Source organism: Pelophylax lessonae (genome assembly GCF_965119305.1).
Source record: "Pelophylax lessonae genome assembly, chromosome: 11".
NCBI classification, from domain to species: Eukaryota; Metazoa; Chordata; class Amphibia; order Anura; family Ranidae; genus Pelophylax; species Pelophylax lessonae.
The window spans coordinates 34,349,909-34,366,945 of record NC_138778.1 but is presented as its reverse complement, the minus strand read 5'-3'; the positions used below and the strand labels follow the sequence as shown (position 1 = coordinate 34,366,945).

General features: G+C 42.1%; 1 protein-coding gene across 1 annotated transcript in view; it reads left to right on the top strand.

The window, feature by feature from the left end:
* The window catches only part of LOC309567152 (protein-glutamine gamma-glutamyltransferase 5-like), a 74,319-nt gene extending 58,634 nt beyond the window's left edge, over positions 1-15,685 (top strand). The window contains exons 11-13 of the mRNA XM_082272499.1: positions 27-187; positions 10,483-10,619; positions 15,323-15,685. Of these exons, the coding sequence (XP_082128625.1) occupies positions 27-187; positions 10,483-10,619; positions 15,323-15,473 (449 nt within the window). The 3' untranslated portion in view covers positions 15,474-15,685. The remainder of the gene's footprint in view (positions 1-26; positions 188-10,482; positions 10,620-15,322) is intronic.
* The last annotated feature ends 1,352 nt before the right edge of the window (positions 15,686-17,037 follow it).

Sequence of the window (17,037 nt, the reverse complement as noted above, 5' to 3'; positions counted from 1 at the left end):
AATATTTAATTTCCTTTTTCCTTTAGATGTTGAAAGGAGTTTCCAGCTTCATCCTTTTCATTATGAAAGATATATAAGGTCTGGAAATAACATCAGGGTCACAGTTCTAGCTACAGATCTAAAGAGCAAGAAACTCAAATTGGCCTCCAAGAACATCATATTTGAAGTTCCAAGTATCGATATCAAGGTATGTTTAAATATAATTGAGGGATGCAAAATGTTGTATAATAGTGATCGACTGATATCCGTTTTTTGTTGCCGATATCGATGTTTTGGCCATTGAATATCGGTATCGGCCGATATTGGCCGATATTTTTGTACATTAAATGTTTTTTTTTCAATCACTTGACAGGTACTCTTGTGGAGGGATCTGGGTCTAAAACATCCCAAACTCCTCCTCTGCATTTAAAAGCATTTAGAACACCAAGTTTGGCTGTTTTGAATGCTGTAATTTTTTTTAATCTGGCCCAGAGTACCCGGAAGTGACGTCATGACATCACTTCTGTGTTTTTACATGGAGACCCGATCAGAGCCGAATGCGGCTTTGATCAGGTCTTCGGCGGCCATGCAAGCTGGTTGCCCGGGTCTCCCGAGGGATGCATTGGTTCTCTTCTCAGCCACATCGGTTGTCATTACATGCAGCCGACTGTTGGCTATGGATGCCAGTACCGGGGTGATGCCTCTAGCTGCAGGCATCACTCTGGTACAGCACTTTCCCGAAATATCGTCAATATCGGTCACCTTGGTGGCCAATTCAGATATATCGGGGAAAGTGCATATCGGCCCCCGATATATCGACTTTGCCGACAATCAGTCGATCCCTACTGTATAATAATGGTGAGGTCTTATGTTCTACAATATGCTTTGTTGGTCTGTTAATTGGCTGACTCTGCACGTTTGAACATGCAATGCGTTTCTTTTTTGTCGAGACATTTTTGTGGGTGACAAGGAGGTGGGGGGGGGGGGGATCATTTGTCAATAACGAAGTAATAATTGTGCACATTATTATTTTAAGTGCCACATTTATCACCTGCACTATAAAAAGTGGTGCACATACCCCTTGCAAGCACCCCATTCTGGTTCCAGCCATAGAGGAGGACAAAAACAACTGGGCGTCCCCTTGTGATAGTAATAAACTTAAATTAAAATAAATGTAAAAGTGTAAAATGAGAAACTTGTAAAAATAAGAAAATTAAGAGCATTAAAAAAATAACCCCTGTACCCTGCACTTATGTAAACTTCTGGGCACCTATGATGCATGGGCATACATGAACAATGATTGTATAACATATTTTAGGTATTGACACACATGCTGGAGTGAGAGGAATAACAGTTAGCTCTAAATTCAGCAGTAACATTTTTTTAAGGCGCCGCCTACTGTATGTAAAATTTTGGGTATCCAAGTTTGACACTGTTTTACTGGTACGCGCAATTTTAAAGCTTGCCATATTTGGTGTCTATTTACTTTACATAGTCTCATCCTTTTATTTTATGAAAATGTTAAGGTCAATGTTTTTTTTTGTACACTAAATTAATTTATCTATGATTTTTTTACTGAAAATATATTTTTGAAAAATTAGTGCGCAAATATGAAACATAAACATTTTCAACTACCATGTTTCCTTTCTACAGGTCATATACTTTCAATAAATATGTAAGGTTTTGTGAGCAACTGGGCAGCCACTCAGCATGGGACCCAGAAGCTAGTGGAGATCACTGGAGTAGCGGTGCCTACTATTTTGATTTCCAGTTTCCACAGGGATCTAGCTTCTAGCTTTCCCTGGACCAAGAAAGGATATTGGGCTTCAGTCACTTTTGTCTTTTAAGCCCTCTTTCACACCAATTTTTCATGTGAGTTGACAGTACAAAAACTTTTCTGCTATTCTATTGCGACTTGCATTGACTTCTGTTAAATGAAGTCACAAGCCTCATTGAAATTGTCAATCCAAATAGAACCAATCTGCAGCTTTGAAATCATATTGAAGTAGAGCGATTTCAAAGCCACACTGGTGTGAATCAAGGCTTAAAGTTTATTGCAGAATGGTTAAGGTGGTGAGGGTTAGGGGTCCCAGATACTGTAGCAGATCACTTACAGACTTTTCAGATCAGTATCCAGCTTATAGTGTCAGAACCTTAAAGCCAACCCGACAACACTGTTAGCACGTTCCCAAATGTCAGTGTGTCCTCCAAGTGAGTCTCCGGGCCATTCTGAAAGTCCAGCCTTCTTCCTGTCTCTCTCCAGCATGGGGCCTCCTCTGCGTCTCCTCTGGGTCTTAGCACAGCTTCCTCCAGACCAGGCTGTAGTACCACTTCAGCACACCTTAGGCTCCAAAACAACAGAGCTCCATCCAGCAGTACCTCCCTAGGCATCAGCCCAGGGGAAGAAAGAGAGCACATGGCCTAGCTTACATGTTTATATTTTCCCCCAGCATGCACGAGTGGCACAAACCTTCCTACTGGATTGACTAAAGAAAATATAAAGATTCATAAGTCAGTTTTGTTTGTGAAGTATAGCTATGACCAACATTACCAGTGACATCTACTGGCGACAGTGAGAAATATCAAACCAACTTAAAAAACAAGTGAAAAACTACACAATCAGTCTCATCTAACTACAGCGAGGATACCTGCATTGACAACCAGGGCACTGATCATCCATGTCCTGATGATCAGTGCAGCCCCAAAAGTGTCCACCAGTGATGCCTGTCAGTGCCCACCAGTGATGCCTGTCAGTGCCCACCAGTGATGCCTTTCAGTGCCTATTAGTGCCTCCCCATTAGTGCCTCCCCATCAGTGCTAACTATCAGTGCCACCTATCCATGCTGCTATTAGTGCCCATCAGTGCCACCTCTCAGTGCTGCATATGAGTGCCAACCATCAGTGCTGTACCATCAGCGCAGCTCATCAGTGCCCATCAGTGCAGCCTCATCAGCGCACATCAGAGAAGGAGAAAAATTACTTATTTACAAAATTTTAACAAAAACTAAAAAATCGTATTTTTCTTTTTTGTTTAGCAAAAAAATTTAAAACCAGTGGCAATTAAATACCACTAAAAGAAAGCTCTATCTGTCTCTAAAAAAAAAAATATATATATATATATATATACAAATTTTGATTGGTCCAGTGTTGCATGACTGCGCAATTGTCATTCAAAGTATGACAGCACTGAAAGCTGAAAATTGGCCTGGGCAGGAAGGGGGTGAAAGTGCCTCGTAGGCAAATGGTTAAAGACCCTCCAAACTACCTGCTGAGCTGCCAAAAATGGATTCCGCTTTTAATTTCCTATTGTGGGCTGACAGCACCCAGCATTTTTATGGACTGAGTGATGACAACCTGCTCAGTTTTGTTTGTCCAAACTACTCAAACAACTCCTCTATACTGTCCCCATCATTCGGTAGCCCCAATAACAATTAGGGGCCAAGATAGACTGCTAGAGATAACACAGGGAGTGTGCACAGGACACAGGGCAGCTCTGAATTTCTGACAATCTAATGGTCAGCAGGTTTTTTTTTCCTAATGCTTATTGAACAGATATAACAAAACACTTTCAATAGTATATTTAACAGATCAAAAGGAAACACATAAGAGAATTTTATTGTTAGGGTGTACATATAATCTATGGGGTATTGCTTAACAGAATTTGCAAAAGATTACATAATTATACAGTAAGTCTAGTTTAAAGCTGTTGGAACTCACAGACCAGTAGTGTGTCAGTAACATATTATTTACCTTGCAGAGGAAGCCAAAGAAGTAATCATTTAATGCCACTCCTTTTTTGTTTTTATGCATCTGATACAATTACACAAACAATTCCGTAACTTGTTATTCTTTCTGAAATATCATTAAGTGCCGGTTCACACTAACGCGGCACGACTTCGGGGGCGACCTGTGAATTTGCGTGCACCGCGACTTCGGCGCGACTTGCACAGACTTCATATAATGAATGTCAATGCAAGTTGCTCCAGGTTGCCCCGAAGTAGTACAGGAACCTTTTTCTAAGTCGGAGCGGCTTGTGTCGCTCCTATTAGAACGGGTCCTGTAGCACACAATGGATCGCGATGGATAAGTCGCCTGAAAAGTCGTGGTAGTGTGAATGGACACTTTATTGTATGCAAATCCCGAAAATTAGCTTTGCTTATTTTCTTTGCCTTGGTATACCATTGTGTTTTATTATATTGGTTTGATATGTGTAAAAAAAACTTGCTGATTTCACCAGAAATTCAGTACTACCATAACTTTTTATGATCTCTGCCTATGCTGCACTGAAATCCCAAGCAGGGTTATTGCCTGTCCAGTTTTTACCTGTACAGTATACTATATATTACCTCCCCCCCCCCCCCATGTTATAAAGATGAGAAGAGGAGAGGTTCTTCTGCAGTCCCAACACACTTCCTGTCCTTGGGTGACAATACCGTCCTTCATACATATGTAGCACCCTCATAGATAGGTGCTAGTTGGTGTAGATAGTTTGCTCCATCTGCTTATCAGGGGAGCCTGATCAGTCTGTTGCATGTGTCCATGTGTGATTCATCTGGTCTGAGGGAGTGTCCACACTGTATCCAATCGGGGAGCCTGTTGGACAGTGGAGGAAATCTAGCCAGTGACACACAGGCTTTTGTGGCTGTCCCAGTGGGTTGGCACAACAGCGGTGCATCATGGGATACGTCATAAAAGCCAGGGGCACATGTGACAGGGTGGTCTTTGGGCGGGAAGCCAGGTTCCAGGAGGAGGATGACGGCTGTCTCTCCTCCTGTCTGATGTGGAAGGTGGTCACAGGCGGTTGGCCAAGTGGACCAAGTGTGTGATTCTGAGCCAGGAGGTTCAGGATACTGACAATTGGAGCTAAAGGCAGAGCAACCCAGGGAAAAACAGTGTCCGTGAGTACCGGGAAACTTGCCAGGGGTCTGCCCAGGAAGGGGACCACTCCAGTGGAGAGTCAGTGGACATTACAGGGGCTAGCATGCACAGGAAGTGAGAAAGGGGGTGCCAAGTTAGGACCCTGAGGAGGAATCAATTCAGGAACATATCTTCTACTTCACTTCAGTGGCAAGGTGAAGCAGCGGCCTTGCCGCACACACTACAGTCAGTTGTCTTCGGAAATTGTACTTAGTTCAAGTTGGAGTATCCCACTCATCCCTTTTCCCATCCAAGTTCTAAAATAAACACAAAAAAACAAATCCCCTGGACTGTTCATTGTCTGAGCCGAATGTTTGGAGTGATAAGTTCCACGGACTGTTGCTATGGGTAACCCAGGGGAATCCAATCTCAACAGCTCCCTAGGGGGCAGAGCTACACATATAATATATTGAGTTTTGTTACCTTAGGACAGGAAATGTGTTACTGGTAGGATCTTCAGGTGAAAATAAAGTAAACCTCTGCCAGGATTTTATTGTTATCTGTGTCCAGAGTAGGAAGATTTCCTTTCACTGGAGCTGCAACCAGCATTTAAAATAACAGTAATCTTGGTCCACCACAAGATGTCCTCAGTCATCCAGCATCATTCAACCCAAAAGGCTGAGGACCTACCATTAGTTAAGGGTATCATGCACTAGCAACCTCAGGGGGTGTCACTATGCCTTGCACTCACGGTGTAATGATGCAGAGACAGGAACTGATGTCATTACATTAGCACCTTTCTGCAGCATGGAGGACCATCCACCAAAGAAGATCAGAAGAAGAAGTGGACCATCAACAAAAGATCTAAAGTGGAAGAGAACTCAGTCACTGCACATCATGCAATCATCCTGAAGATTTTGAAAAAGGTAAGTATATAAAAAAAAAGAAAAATGCAAAAGATACTGGAATAAAGCTTTGCTTTTACATATCACTGCTTGTTACTTCTTGCACATGTAGCATCCTGGTGGTGTGTTGACACCTAAAATCATTTAAACTAAACTCCAGGCAGATATAAAAGACACAAATTAATGCTCCCTTTACCTGTGGTAAGTGAAGAACTTCCTTCAGATTGGTGGTCAACAGAAAAGAGCCTCCTTAGATTGGTGGTCAGTGGGAGAAGGAACCCGTAATATAGGTGGTCCATTGGAAGAATGCTCTTTATTTTGGTGATCAGGGGGAAAATGCTACCTTACAGTGGGGGTCAGTGGGAAGAATGATCCTTACATTGGTGGTCAGTGGAAAGAGACTTCTTACAGATAGGTAAAATATCAATAATATCAATGGTAAATGAGGGGCAAACATTGTTCATCTCTAAAGTAACCCCTAGCATACCCTGGCAGAACCCTAGGGTTCCACAGAACCATGGTTGAGAAAGCGTGATGTAGAGTAGGGATGATCAAACTTTTGAAAAGTTTGGTTCGACCAGAACACCTGAACTTCCAGAAAGTTCGGCCCGGATTTCATAACCCCATTGAAATCAATGGGACCCGAACTTCGGTAATAAAAAAACACCATTTTGAAGCCCTAAAACCCAATAAATGCCCCTAAAAAGTGCCTAGGGTTCTGGGTCATGCCCCAGGGACTATTAATCACACAAAAAAAAGTTCCTAAAAATTGTCATTTTTGATAGAGAGCCAATTATTGAAAAAATTATTGAAAAAAAAAATGAGATTTCTTTGGATTTAGTGTCTGGGGGGATTAAAAAGTGTACCTGTGAAGTTTCAGCTCTGTAGCATGTCCAGAACCAGAAAAAAAAGATTGTTTGTATTAGAATTGCAGTAGAGCAGGATAGTGGCTCCGCTATTTTCACACCCGGCCGTTTTTGTTGCAGGCGTTTATTGGGCTTTTTTGTGGACGTCTTTGGAGGCAGGCATGACATCTGAACTTCTGTGTAGGGGTATATATACACACACACATATACATATATATATATACACATATATAGGTGTGAAAGTAGCAGAACCCTATGCCTGCGCTAATGAAATTATTTGCAGGCATAAGGCTTCGCTCCTATCACACCTATATGTGTGTATGTGTAAATACATATATGTGTGTGTGTGTATATATATACCCCTATACAGAAGTTCAGATGTTATGCCTGCCCCCAAAGACGCCCAAAAAATGCCCAAAAAAAACACCTGCAACAACACACCCGGGCGTTTTTGTTGCAGCCGTTTTTTTGGGCATTTTTTTGGGCTTCTTTGGAGGCAGGCATAACATCTGAACTTCTGCATAGGGGTATATATACACACACACATATATGTATATATACACATATATACACATACACACATACAGGTGTGATAGGAGCGAAGCCCTATGTCTGCAAATAATTTTATTAGCGCAGGCATAGGGTTCTGCTACTTTCACATCTATATATGTGTATGTGTATATATATATATACCCCTACACAGAAGTTCAGATGTTTTCACCAGGCTAGAGTTACATGTACCCCTATTGCCTGAGCCAGGCACAGCATGGGGATGCTGAATTTCCTATAGTTGAACCTGAAAAATCATGGTGGGGGACCCTAGTGCAAATATGTTAGAGGAACTAGAAAAACAGCATATGTGGCTTCTCTAGATCACAGCTAAAAAGGGCTTCTATACCTGCAAGGCTGGAGAAACAAGTGTTATAATGGCCTGCTGTGAGTGATATAGAAAAATGTATGATGATTTAGCCTGCTTGTCAACTGGAAATCTACGTAATGAATGATGTTACATTTCAATATTTAACCACTTCCTGACCACCCGCTGCCTATTTACTGCGGCAGAGTGGCTTTCCTGCACAAACCGACATAGGTCTACATCGGTCACCTCGGGGAAGCCGATGCACGGGTCAGGTGGCTCCAATCGCCGCCTGACACCCGCAATCGTTTCCCGCTGAGGGAGAAGGACGGTCAGCTGCTGTAAACACAGCTGACCGCTCTTCTCTCTGAAATGATCACAGAGCTCATGTGATCCTTCTATATAGGATCACATGGGCTCTATGCTCCTTTCACAAGTCACACCCCCCCCAGTTAGAATCACTCCCCTAGGCTCACATTTAACCCATTGATCACCCACAGGGTTAACCCCTTCCCTGCCAGTGTCATTACAGTACAGGTGTGTATTTTTAGCACTGATTACTGTAGTAATGTCACTGGTCCCCCTAAAAGTGTAAAAAATGTCAGTCAGGGGTCCGATCTGTCAGCCGCAATGTCGCAGTCCCGCAAAAAATCACAGATCGCCGCCATTACTAGTAAAAAACAAAAAAAAAACAATAAAAATAACATAAATCTTTCCCGTAGTTAGTAGACGCAATAACTTTTGTGCAAACCAATCAAAATGCGCTTATTGCAATTTCTTTTTTTTTTTTTTTTACCAAAAATATGTAGCAGAAAACAAATTGGCCTAAAATGTTAAAAAATTTAGATTTTTACATTTTTTGGGGGAATGTCATATAGCAGAATGTGAAAAATATTGTTTTTCTTTTTTCAAAATTTTCGCTCTTTTTTTGTTTAAAGCGCAAAAAATAAAAATCGCACAGGTGATCAAATACCATCTTAAAAAGCTCTATTTGTGGGGAAAAAAGGACATCAATTGTATTTATGTACAGTGTCGCACGACCTTTGTAATTGTCCGTTAAAGTAACGCAGTGCCGAATCGCAAAATATGGCCTGGTCATTAAGGGGGCAAATCCTTCCGGTCTTAAAGTGGTTAAACTAGATGGACTCGTGTCTTTTTTCAACCTAACTACTATATGTAACCATGTAACTATGTAATACTGCATTTGGCCACTAGATGGTGCTTAATATAGGAAAATCCTATGATACTTCCATCTAGTGGCCAAATGTGATATTTTCTGTTAATTAATTATTTACAATTGGAAAGCACAGGATCAGGGCCGGTGCTAGACTTGCGCTCCCCCGCCCCCAAAAAAATAAAAAGGGAAGGGGTTAAAAACTCCTCTATGTCATACCCAGTGACCCTGATCTAATGGCTCCTCTATGTTATGCTGTCATACCCAGTGACCCCCATATTCCTCCATGTCACACCTGGGGACCCTAATGTTTCTCCATGTCACACTTAGGGACCCTGATGTTCCTCCATGTCACACCTGGGGACCCTGATGTTCCTCCATGTCACACCTGGGGACCTCAGTCCCCCATGGCACAATCAGGGACCCCAATTCCTCATTGCACACCTGGTGACCCCGAAACCCTGTTACACCCGGTGACCCCTATCCCCCATGGCACACGTGGTGACCCTGATTCCCTTTCACACCAGGGAACCTCCATGTCATACCCAGGGACCCTGATACCCTGTTCTGGGGACACTCACTGGGCGTTATGAAGAGAGTGGCCCGCACTCTGCCCTCCTTCACCGTGATCCTGCTGATTCCTTCTCCTAGGACGCTCCTCTTCTGGACCACAGTGCTCACCCCAGCTCCAACTGGCTACTGGTGAAGGGAGAAGCAGCAGTCTGAGAACTCCGCACGTCCCTAATCCCAAACCTCCTCAGACCATTCCGGTGCCTCGACGTTTCTGCTCTAGTAAAGGTGCCGCCCTCCTGTGCCAAGTTTGGGGTCAGGTTCAGCTCTCCTCCGCTCCCTTTCCTAATACCGACCCAGGGAAATGAACGGCTGCCCACCAGCTCAGTGCAGAGAGTCACTTCCGGCCCAGGGTTTACACCATTCAGCTCCGGCCAAAGAGGATCATCATGCAGGCAGCACTCCCGTGGGCTCCCTTCCTGCCTCTTGGGCCCCCCCCCAACAGTGGTGGAAAGCCAGGGCCTGGTAGTTCAGCCACTGCCCCAGACACCTGGCATCTTCCTCTGTCCATTCTTCCTCCCCCACTGCCGCCCCCTCCCCTCAGCTCACAAGGATCATTCATAATGGACAGAGAGTGCCAACTCATGGCTGCGCCCCTATGCTACAATGTGCCCTAGGCGGCTGCCTAGTTTGCCTAGTGGAAGCACCGGCCCTGCACAGGATATGGCGTAATAATAATAAAATGTATTTTTTTGTCGCATTCGCACAAAATATACACACAAACATGCATGCACTATTACTGGGTGATTGACTGAGCAAATTCTCGATTATTCAACCCCTTGCACTCACACGATTACCTCCTACAGAGAACACAGTATTCCCCCTGACAACGCGTTCATCTTTTATCTCCAAAAAGGACAGAGCATCTTTTATCAGCCATCAGTTAGCACCTACTTTGTAGACTGAGATTCTGATTGAAAATTACACAATCCTGTAAATCCTAGTGGCTGTGCATGTTTTTGCTATGTCCATAGTTAACAGAGATCAGCCCCCTGCTGCAGTCTCCTATTTTACAGCAAAGTTACAATGCACAGTCTAAGTGATCCCTGGGGAAGTGAAGGCCAGGGATATGCTTCCTGCAGTAAATTGATGACATCAGCCTAGACAAGTTTGCTTGACTGGAGCTTAAGAATGTCTTTTCAATAATAAAAGGTAGATTCTTTATGAAGCCTCATACTGTTGCGGTATTTTGTAACAAATTGCAAATGTATTCATGCAGACTTGAAAGGTAGTGAAGAGTCAACTTTAATATTTTTTGTTTGTTTAAATCTTTAGATTTATGGTAATCCACAACTCAACCAGCCTCTGAGTGTAATCCTGTCCTTTTCCAACCCTTTCAATGAAGTTCTGAGTAACTGTGTTATGACTGCAGAAGGAGCGGGGCTATTTCCAGGTGGCCCAATCACAGCACAGTAAGTATGATCCTAAAAAGATCACTATTTTATAAAAGATCAAGTAGTAGAATTCAAACTGTAATAAACCCAAAGCTAAAAAATGCAGTTTACGAATTATTAACCCCCCCTGCCCAGCCTATAGACAAATGACAGCTGGGAGGTTGCTTTTCTATCTTGACTGGACATCATTTGATGTAATACACTCCTATAAGCAATCTTAACCACTTTACCACCGGAGGATTTTGCTGTCTTCCGTCCAGGCCACTTTTTGCGATTCGGCGCTGTGCGACTTCAACTGACAATTGCGCGGTCGTGCGACACCGTACCCAAACGAAATTTACGTCCTTTTTTTTCCCACAAACAGAGCTTTCTTTTGGTGGTATTTGATCACCTGTGCGATTTTTACTTTTTGCGCTATAAACAAAAAAAGAGCATTTATTTTGAAAAAATAACAATATTTTTAACATTTTTTTATATGAAATTCCCCCCAAAAAAGATGTAAAAACCAATTTTTTAAAAATTTTTTGGCCAATTTGTTTTCTACTACCTATGTTTGGTAAAAAAAATCACAATAAGCGTATTTTGATTGGTTTGCGCAAAAGTTATTGCGTTTACTAACAAAGGGAAAGATTTCTGTCATTTTTGGTGTTTTTTTTTTTAACGCGTAATGGCGGCGACCTGCGATTTATTTTGTGGGACTGCGACATTGCGGCGGACAGATCGGACCCTTGACTGACATTTTTGACACTTTTGGGGTTACCAGTGACATTACTACAGTAATCAGTGCTATATATATGCATTGTTACTGTAAAAATGACACTGGCAGGGAAGGGGTTAATTTTATTGGAGAGGGAGGGGTTAATGTATGCCTGGTGCTTACTGACGTGTGGGGGGGGAGGTGACTGAGTGAGTCATGGACAGATCGGATGTCCAGCTATGCTGAACAGTCCGATCTGTCACTCCCTGTCACTATGGAGATCCGCCCGCTTGTGTTTACACACAGCGGGCGGATCTCCAGACTCGATCCCCGACGATCAGGGCAGAGCAGCGGCGATCGCCGCTGCTCCTCCCCTGGCCCGACTCCCGCTGTGAATGAAAACAGCGGGAGCGAGCCTCCGGCGGCGCGCAAGCGCCGCCCAGAAGGGGGAGTGTCTGACGACGTTAATACTACGTCGTCAGACGATAACGAACCACTTTGCCGCAGTACTATTACCGTACTCGGTCGGCAAGTGGTTAAACAAATCCCAATCACTTCCCCCAGAGTAGTACAATGTTCCTATGGTGACATTATATGAAAAACAAATTGTAAAAAAAATAAATAAAAAAAAAAATTTAAAAAAATGACAAGAGAAAAAAACACACACACACACACACACACACACACACATATATATATATATATATATATGTTTTTTTTTGTACTATCACCAGTCAGTGTCTCTGATCACTGTCACACCAGTTATATGAAGACGCTGTACTGCACTGGTGACAGTATGTAAGGAAACAAAAATGTAAAATTGTGAATATTTTTATATTAACGTCTTTCTTTTTTCTACACTTCTAGCACACTAGAGGGTGCTACATAATTGACATTTTAGATCATATAAAGCTAAAACATTACATGGGTACTGGTCAGATTAACAGATAAAAATAAAAGAAAGAAAGCCTAAAAAGGAAAAAGGAACGCAGTCATCACATCTAAAAATGAGTAAGCTGCAATATAATAAATGTTTGCATTTGAGATTAATGTATGTAATACACCCCTATAAGCAATCCTAACGTGTAAAAAAAAAAGAAATCCTGATCACATCCCCAGAGTAGTACAATGTTCCTATGGTGACATTATATTGCTCTGGTCACAGTGTGTTTAAAAGAAAAAAAATTGTAAAAAAATAAATAAATTTTAAATAATGACAAGAGAAAAAAAAAAGCACATACATTATATATATATATATATATTTTTTTTTTTTTGTACTATCACCACTTAGTGTCTCTAATCACCGCCACACCAGTTATATGAAGATGCTGTACTGCACTGGTGACAGTTTGAAAAAAAGAAAAAAGTAAATGTTAAAAAATGACAAGAGAAAAAAAAAACTATAAATATATATATATATATATATATATATATATATATATATATATATATATATATATATATATATATTTATATATATATATTTATTTATTTTTTGTACTATCACCAGTCAGCGTCTCTGATTGCCGCCACATCAGTTATATGAAGACGTTGTACTGCACTGGTGACAGTATGTAAAAAAACGAACATTTAAAATTGTGAATATTTTTAAATTAATTTCTTCCTTTTTTCTACACTTCTAGCACACTAGAGGGTGCTACATAAGTGACATTTTAGATCATATATAGCTAAAACATTACATAGGTACTGGTCAGATCAACAGGTAAAAATAAAATAAAGAAAGCCTAAAAAGGAAAACAAATGCAGCGATCACATCTAAGAATTAGTAAGCTGTAATATAATAATTGTTTGCATTTGAGATTAATACCACTTTTAGGGTAACTCTTTTTTTTTTTTTTTTTCCATTTTTGATAGAGTAAGGGAGGGTTTTAGTACCTATCAGTTTTTTTGCATCCTAGTGGGAAGATTTCCCTTCACTTACTGTCCTATAGCCAAAACTGGAAGTGAGAGGAAATAGAGAGGTGGAAAATTCCTAATAGGGGCACAGACAGCAACAAAAAGTGTTCTAATCCCTCTCCACTCTGAGGGGGGGGGGGCTTTCTTCTCACCAGCCACCAACGTTAGGGACACTTTTACAGTACCATTGACCCCCAATGAACTGGTTTAAGCAGGGGTTTCCCTGAGACCCCAAAAAATATCAAGGGTTCCTCTGGTGTAAACAAGAGAAAGGATGTTGTAGTGTGTCGGTTATTAATCCTAAATTCAGGCTGTAAACTGCCTGACACTATTTTAGAAAATTAGGGGAAATTGGTGCTTTGGCCATGAAGGGCAAAACAAAAAGTTTACTTTAATGGTGTCCCCAACAGCTGCAAACACAAGCTTGTCCCTTGCTTCTCTATTTCTCTGGTTGGCCACTGGGATATAAGAACTTTTAATAAGTACTTCAGTTATGACAAAGAGTCCTCAACATTGTGCAGGACTAGGTATAGCTAGAGGGTCTTTGTACACTGATCAGTGCTGTATCTTGGCCTAGGCCAACAAGGCCCAGGCCTAGGGCAGCACTTTGCAGGGGGGCAGCATAAAAGCTGCACCACGCACGAGTAAAAATCAGCCTCCTCCCGCCTCCCCCACTAAAAAGAGTTCCTGACAGCTTGCGCTACACACTTTTAGTATAGTGCCAGTCTTATAGGGCAAATTGGGCTGGAGGGCAGGGTCCAGGAGGCAAATCAGTCTGGCGCCCCCATAAAGCTGTCACACTGCTACCTCCTGGTATGATATTGTATGATATGATGGTATGATGATGGGCACTGCTGAGGCTGAACTTATGGGAACTGATGAGGCTACACTGATGGGCACTGATAGTCTGTGGCTGTGGTCTGTGGTTTAAAGATGACAGGGCGGGTCATAAACAGGAAGAGGTGTGGCCTTTACAGGAAGGGGTGCTTCATATTTAAATTAGGGGTGCACAAGTTTAATCAGGCCTAGGGCAGCACAACAAGAAAACAACAATAGAAGGGCGCACCGACCTTGTGCATTACCACTTAAAAGTTTATTAAAATCAAAGAAGGGTAGCGTACAATATACTCACAAACGTAGCATATGAACAAGCATATAGGAAATGGGCACCGCTCGCTTCCAGGACACTTCTCTACTGCTGAATAGCGTGATGGCGTCCTCAAAACCTGATGTGGCTTACGCGTTTCGAGGGAGGACCCTCTTCCTCAGAGCCAAAATCGCCACTCTAGGGCAGCACAAAACCTAAATACACCACTGACACTGATACTGCTTATAGTCCACCACAACCACAAATCCACCCTCCTTTTGTTAAAACTACCACCCCCCTTTTGTTAACACTACCACTTAAAGCAGGGGTACCCTCTGATGTTGCCACAGACCTCTTGCTTGGGATGGAGGGTTGGCAAGCCCAGATCATGGGTTCCCAACCTGCTATCCCATTTTTTTTTGGGGGAGGGGGCAGCATTTAATTTTTTAACCCAAGCAGTACAATGTCTTGGGCCAGCCCTGGATCCATCATTTACTATTTTGAACAAGTCTAATATTGTGAGCTCACTACCAGAGCTCGCACCTCTGCCCGTCCTCAATGGAATTGTAAAATTAGGAAATTTCTTGTCTGCTGCTTTTTCTATCATTTGGCTTAAATAAAAATATGACAAAGTCAGCAGTAGGAATGACACTTATTATAGCCTCCACTGACACCAATGCTGGGGGTTATTATTGCCTCTTCCTCTTACTCACCACTTCCCAGGCACCAGACCAGGGAACCCGTGTGCAGGGGTCTCCTAATAGGCTAGATATCAGATTCAGCAACTGGTTTGTGATTCAGCCCATTTGCATCTACCTAAACCGGAAATATCAGATTTGAATGCAATGACCCTATCATGTAAACAGCACATATCATCGTGTGTCACCCTTTCCGCAATAACAGAATGATCTGCATTCTACAAAATATATAATTTCTTAGCACAACATTTGGAGATATGTATATGCATCTGTTGCTTTTCTATTTTTGAAAATTTTTTTTATTTCTGTCCTTTTTCTTCAGCATGGACCAGATTTTTCCGAGGCGGAACGGCTTTGTAAGGATCTTCTGCGTTCCATTTAAAAGAGGAAATCTTCAGCTTGAAGCCAGCTTCTCCTGCAATCGGATCAGATTTGTGAAAGGAAGTGTAATGATTAATGTTCCCTGGATATAACTGTTTACTTTAAACTCCCTGATTTACACTTCATGATCTAAAACAACCGGGAAGACTGGAGGAATTTATTTCTCTATTTATTTTACCAAGATGCCAAATGTTACATTTTTTTTTCCTCTTATGTATTTACGGTCACTTTTTGTATACTGTATGTAATTATAATTTAATGTAAAGTTTCCTTCTGATATCATGTGATTGTTAATATAGAACCTTAAAGCGAATTGGATAGTTATTATTTTTTTTTTTGTTTCACTTACCTGATTTTTTTCTGAAAATGAACTTATCTTCCTTCCACTTCCTCCCTCTGTGGCCGCGGCCCCCAACGTCACTTCCTCCCTCTCCGGCCGCGGCCCCTGACATCAATCCTTTGCATTGACTCCTGGGAGATGAGCGTCATCAATCCCTGGAGTCAATGCGCCAGGTCACTCGTCACTTCCGGTGCAGGCGCGTCATTCCCTGCTGAACAGCTTCTGGGCATGCGCACAACCAGCTGCAGGATGACGCGCCTGCACCAGAAGTGACGAGCAGGGCATTCTGGGACTCCGACATCACGGAAGAGGACACGAAGAGGGGCGCTCCGGCTTCAGCTGCCCACACCGGGGATGGCAGCGCTGGACAAAACATTTTCAAGGTAAGTTTTTCTTCTTACAGGTAAGTTAAATAGGGGACAGTTCAGAGGCTATCGTTGCTTAAATGCACTAGCCCTTTTTTAGGGTGGAACTCTGCTTTAAAGCTTTACTAAGAGATTATGTGCTATATGCTTTTGTTTATTGGGATTAACATTTTCCAATATTTATTGGGGGCTTTATTGGTGAGATAGCCATAGTTGAGTTTTGGATGTTTGCACACTTGCCGTGTGCACATTGAGGGGCTCCACATTCCCTGCTGAATATTTATACATATATTTATTTATTATTATCAGGAACCAAACAGAATTTGCTATAACATGCAGGGAGAGCAGGAACACCCAAAACTCCCAGGTAGACATGAACAGAGATGGGAATTATGGCAGGCAAGAGTCTTTGTTTCAGTATTCAAGACACTGTAACTAAAATTACACTTTTTGATGGGCCAATCGTTTAATTTATTCATTTTTTAAAAACTACAAAGGAAAAGAGTGTTGTGCATAGCAGCTGATTGGATTGCAGCCACACTTTGACCTGTGTCAGTCGGATCAGCATGTGAAAAGACAGAACTGACTTGTCAGGCTCCAGAAGACTTCCAAACAATGGTCTGTACTCAGACACCAAGTTCCTGGGGAAAAGATGGCTCCTGTTCTCCTCCTGTAGAGAACTCCTCAGACACGTTTTGCCCTTTTCAGGGCCTTAATTGTAGACGAAATTTGACTAAGGTCTTTTAGAAATTGAAAGCATGTGTCAGATGCTTGGTCAATTATTGTACAGGCGGTCCCCGGGTTAAAAACAAGATAGGGACTGTGAGTTTCTTCTTAGGTCGAATTTGTTGTAAGTCGGAACAGGTACATTTTTTAACCACTTTACCACCGCCCACAGTAATATTACTGCGGCAGAGTGGCTCGTTATCGTCTGACGACGTAGTACTACGT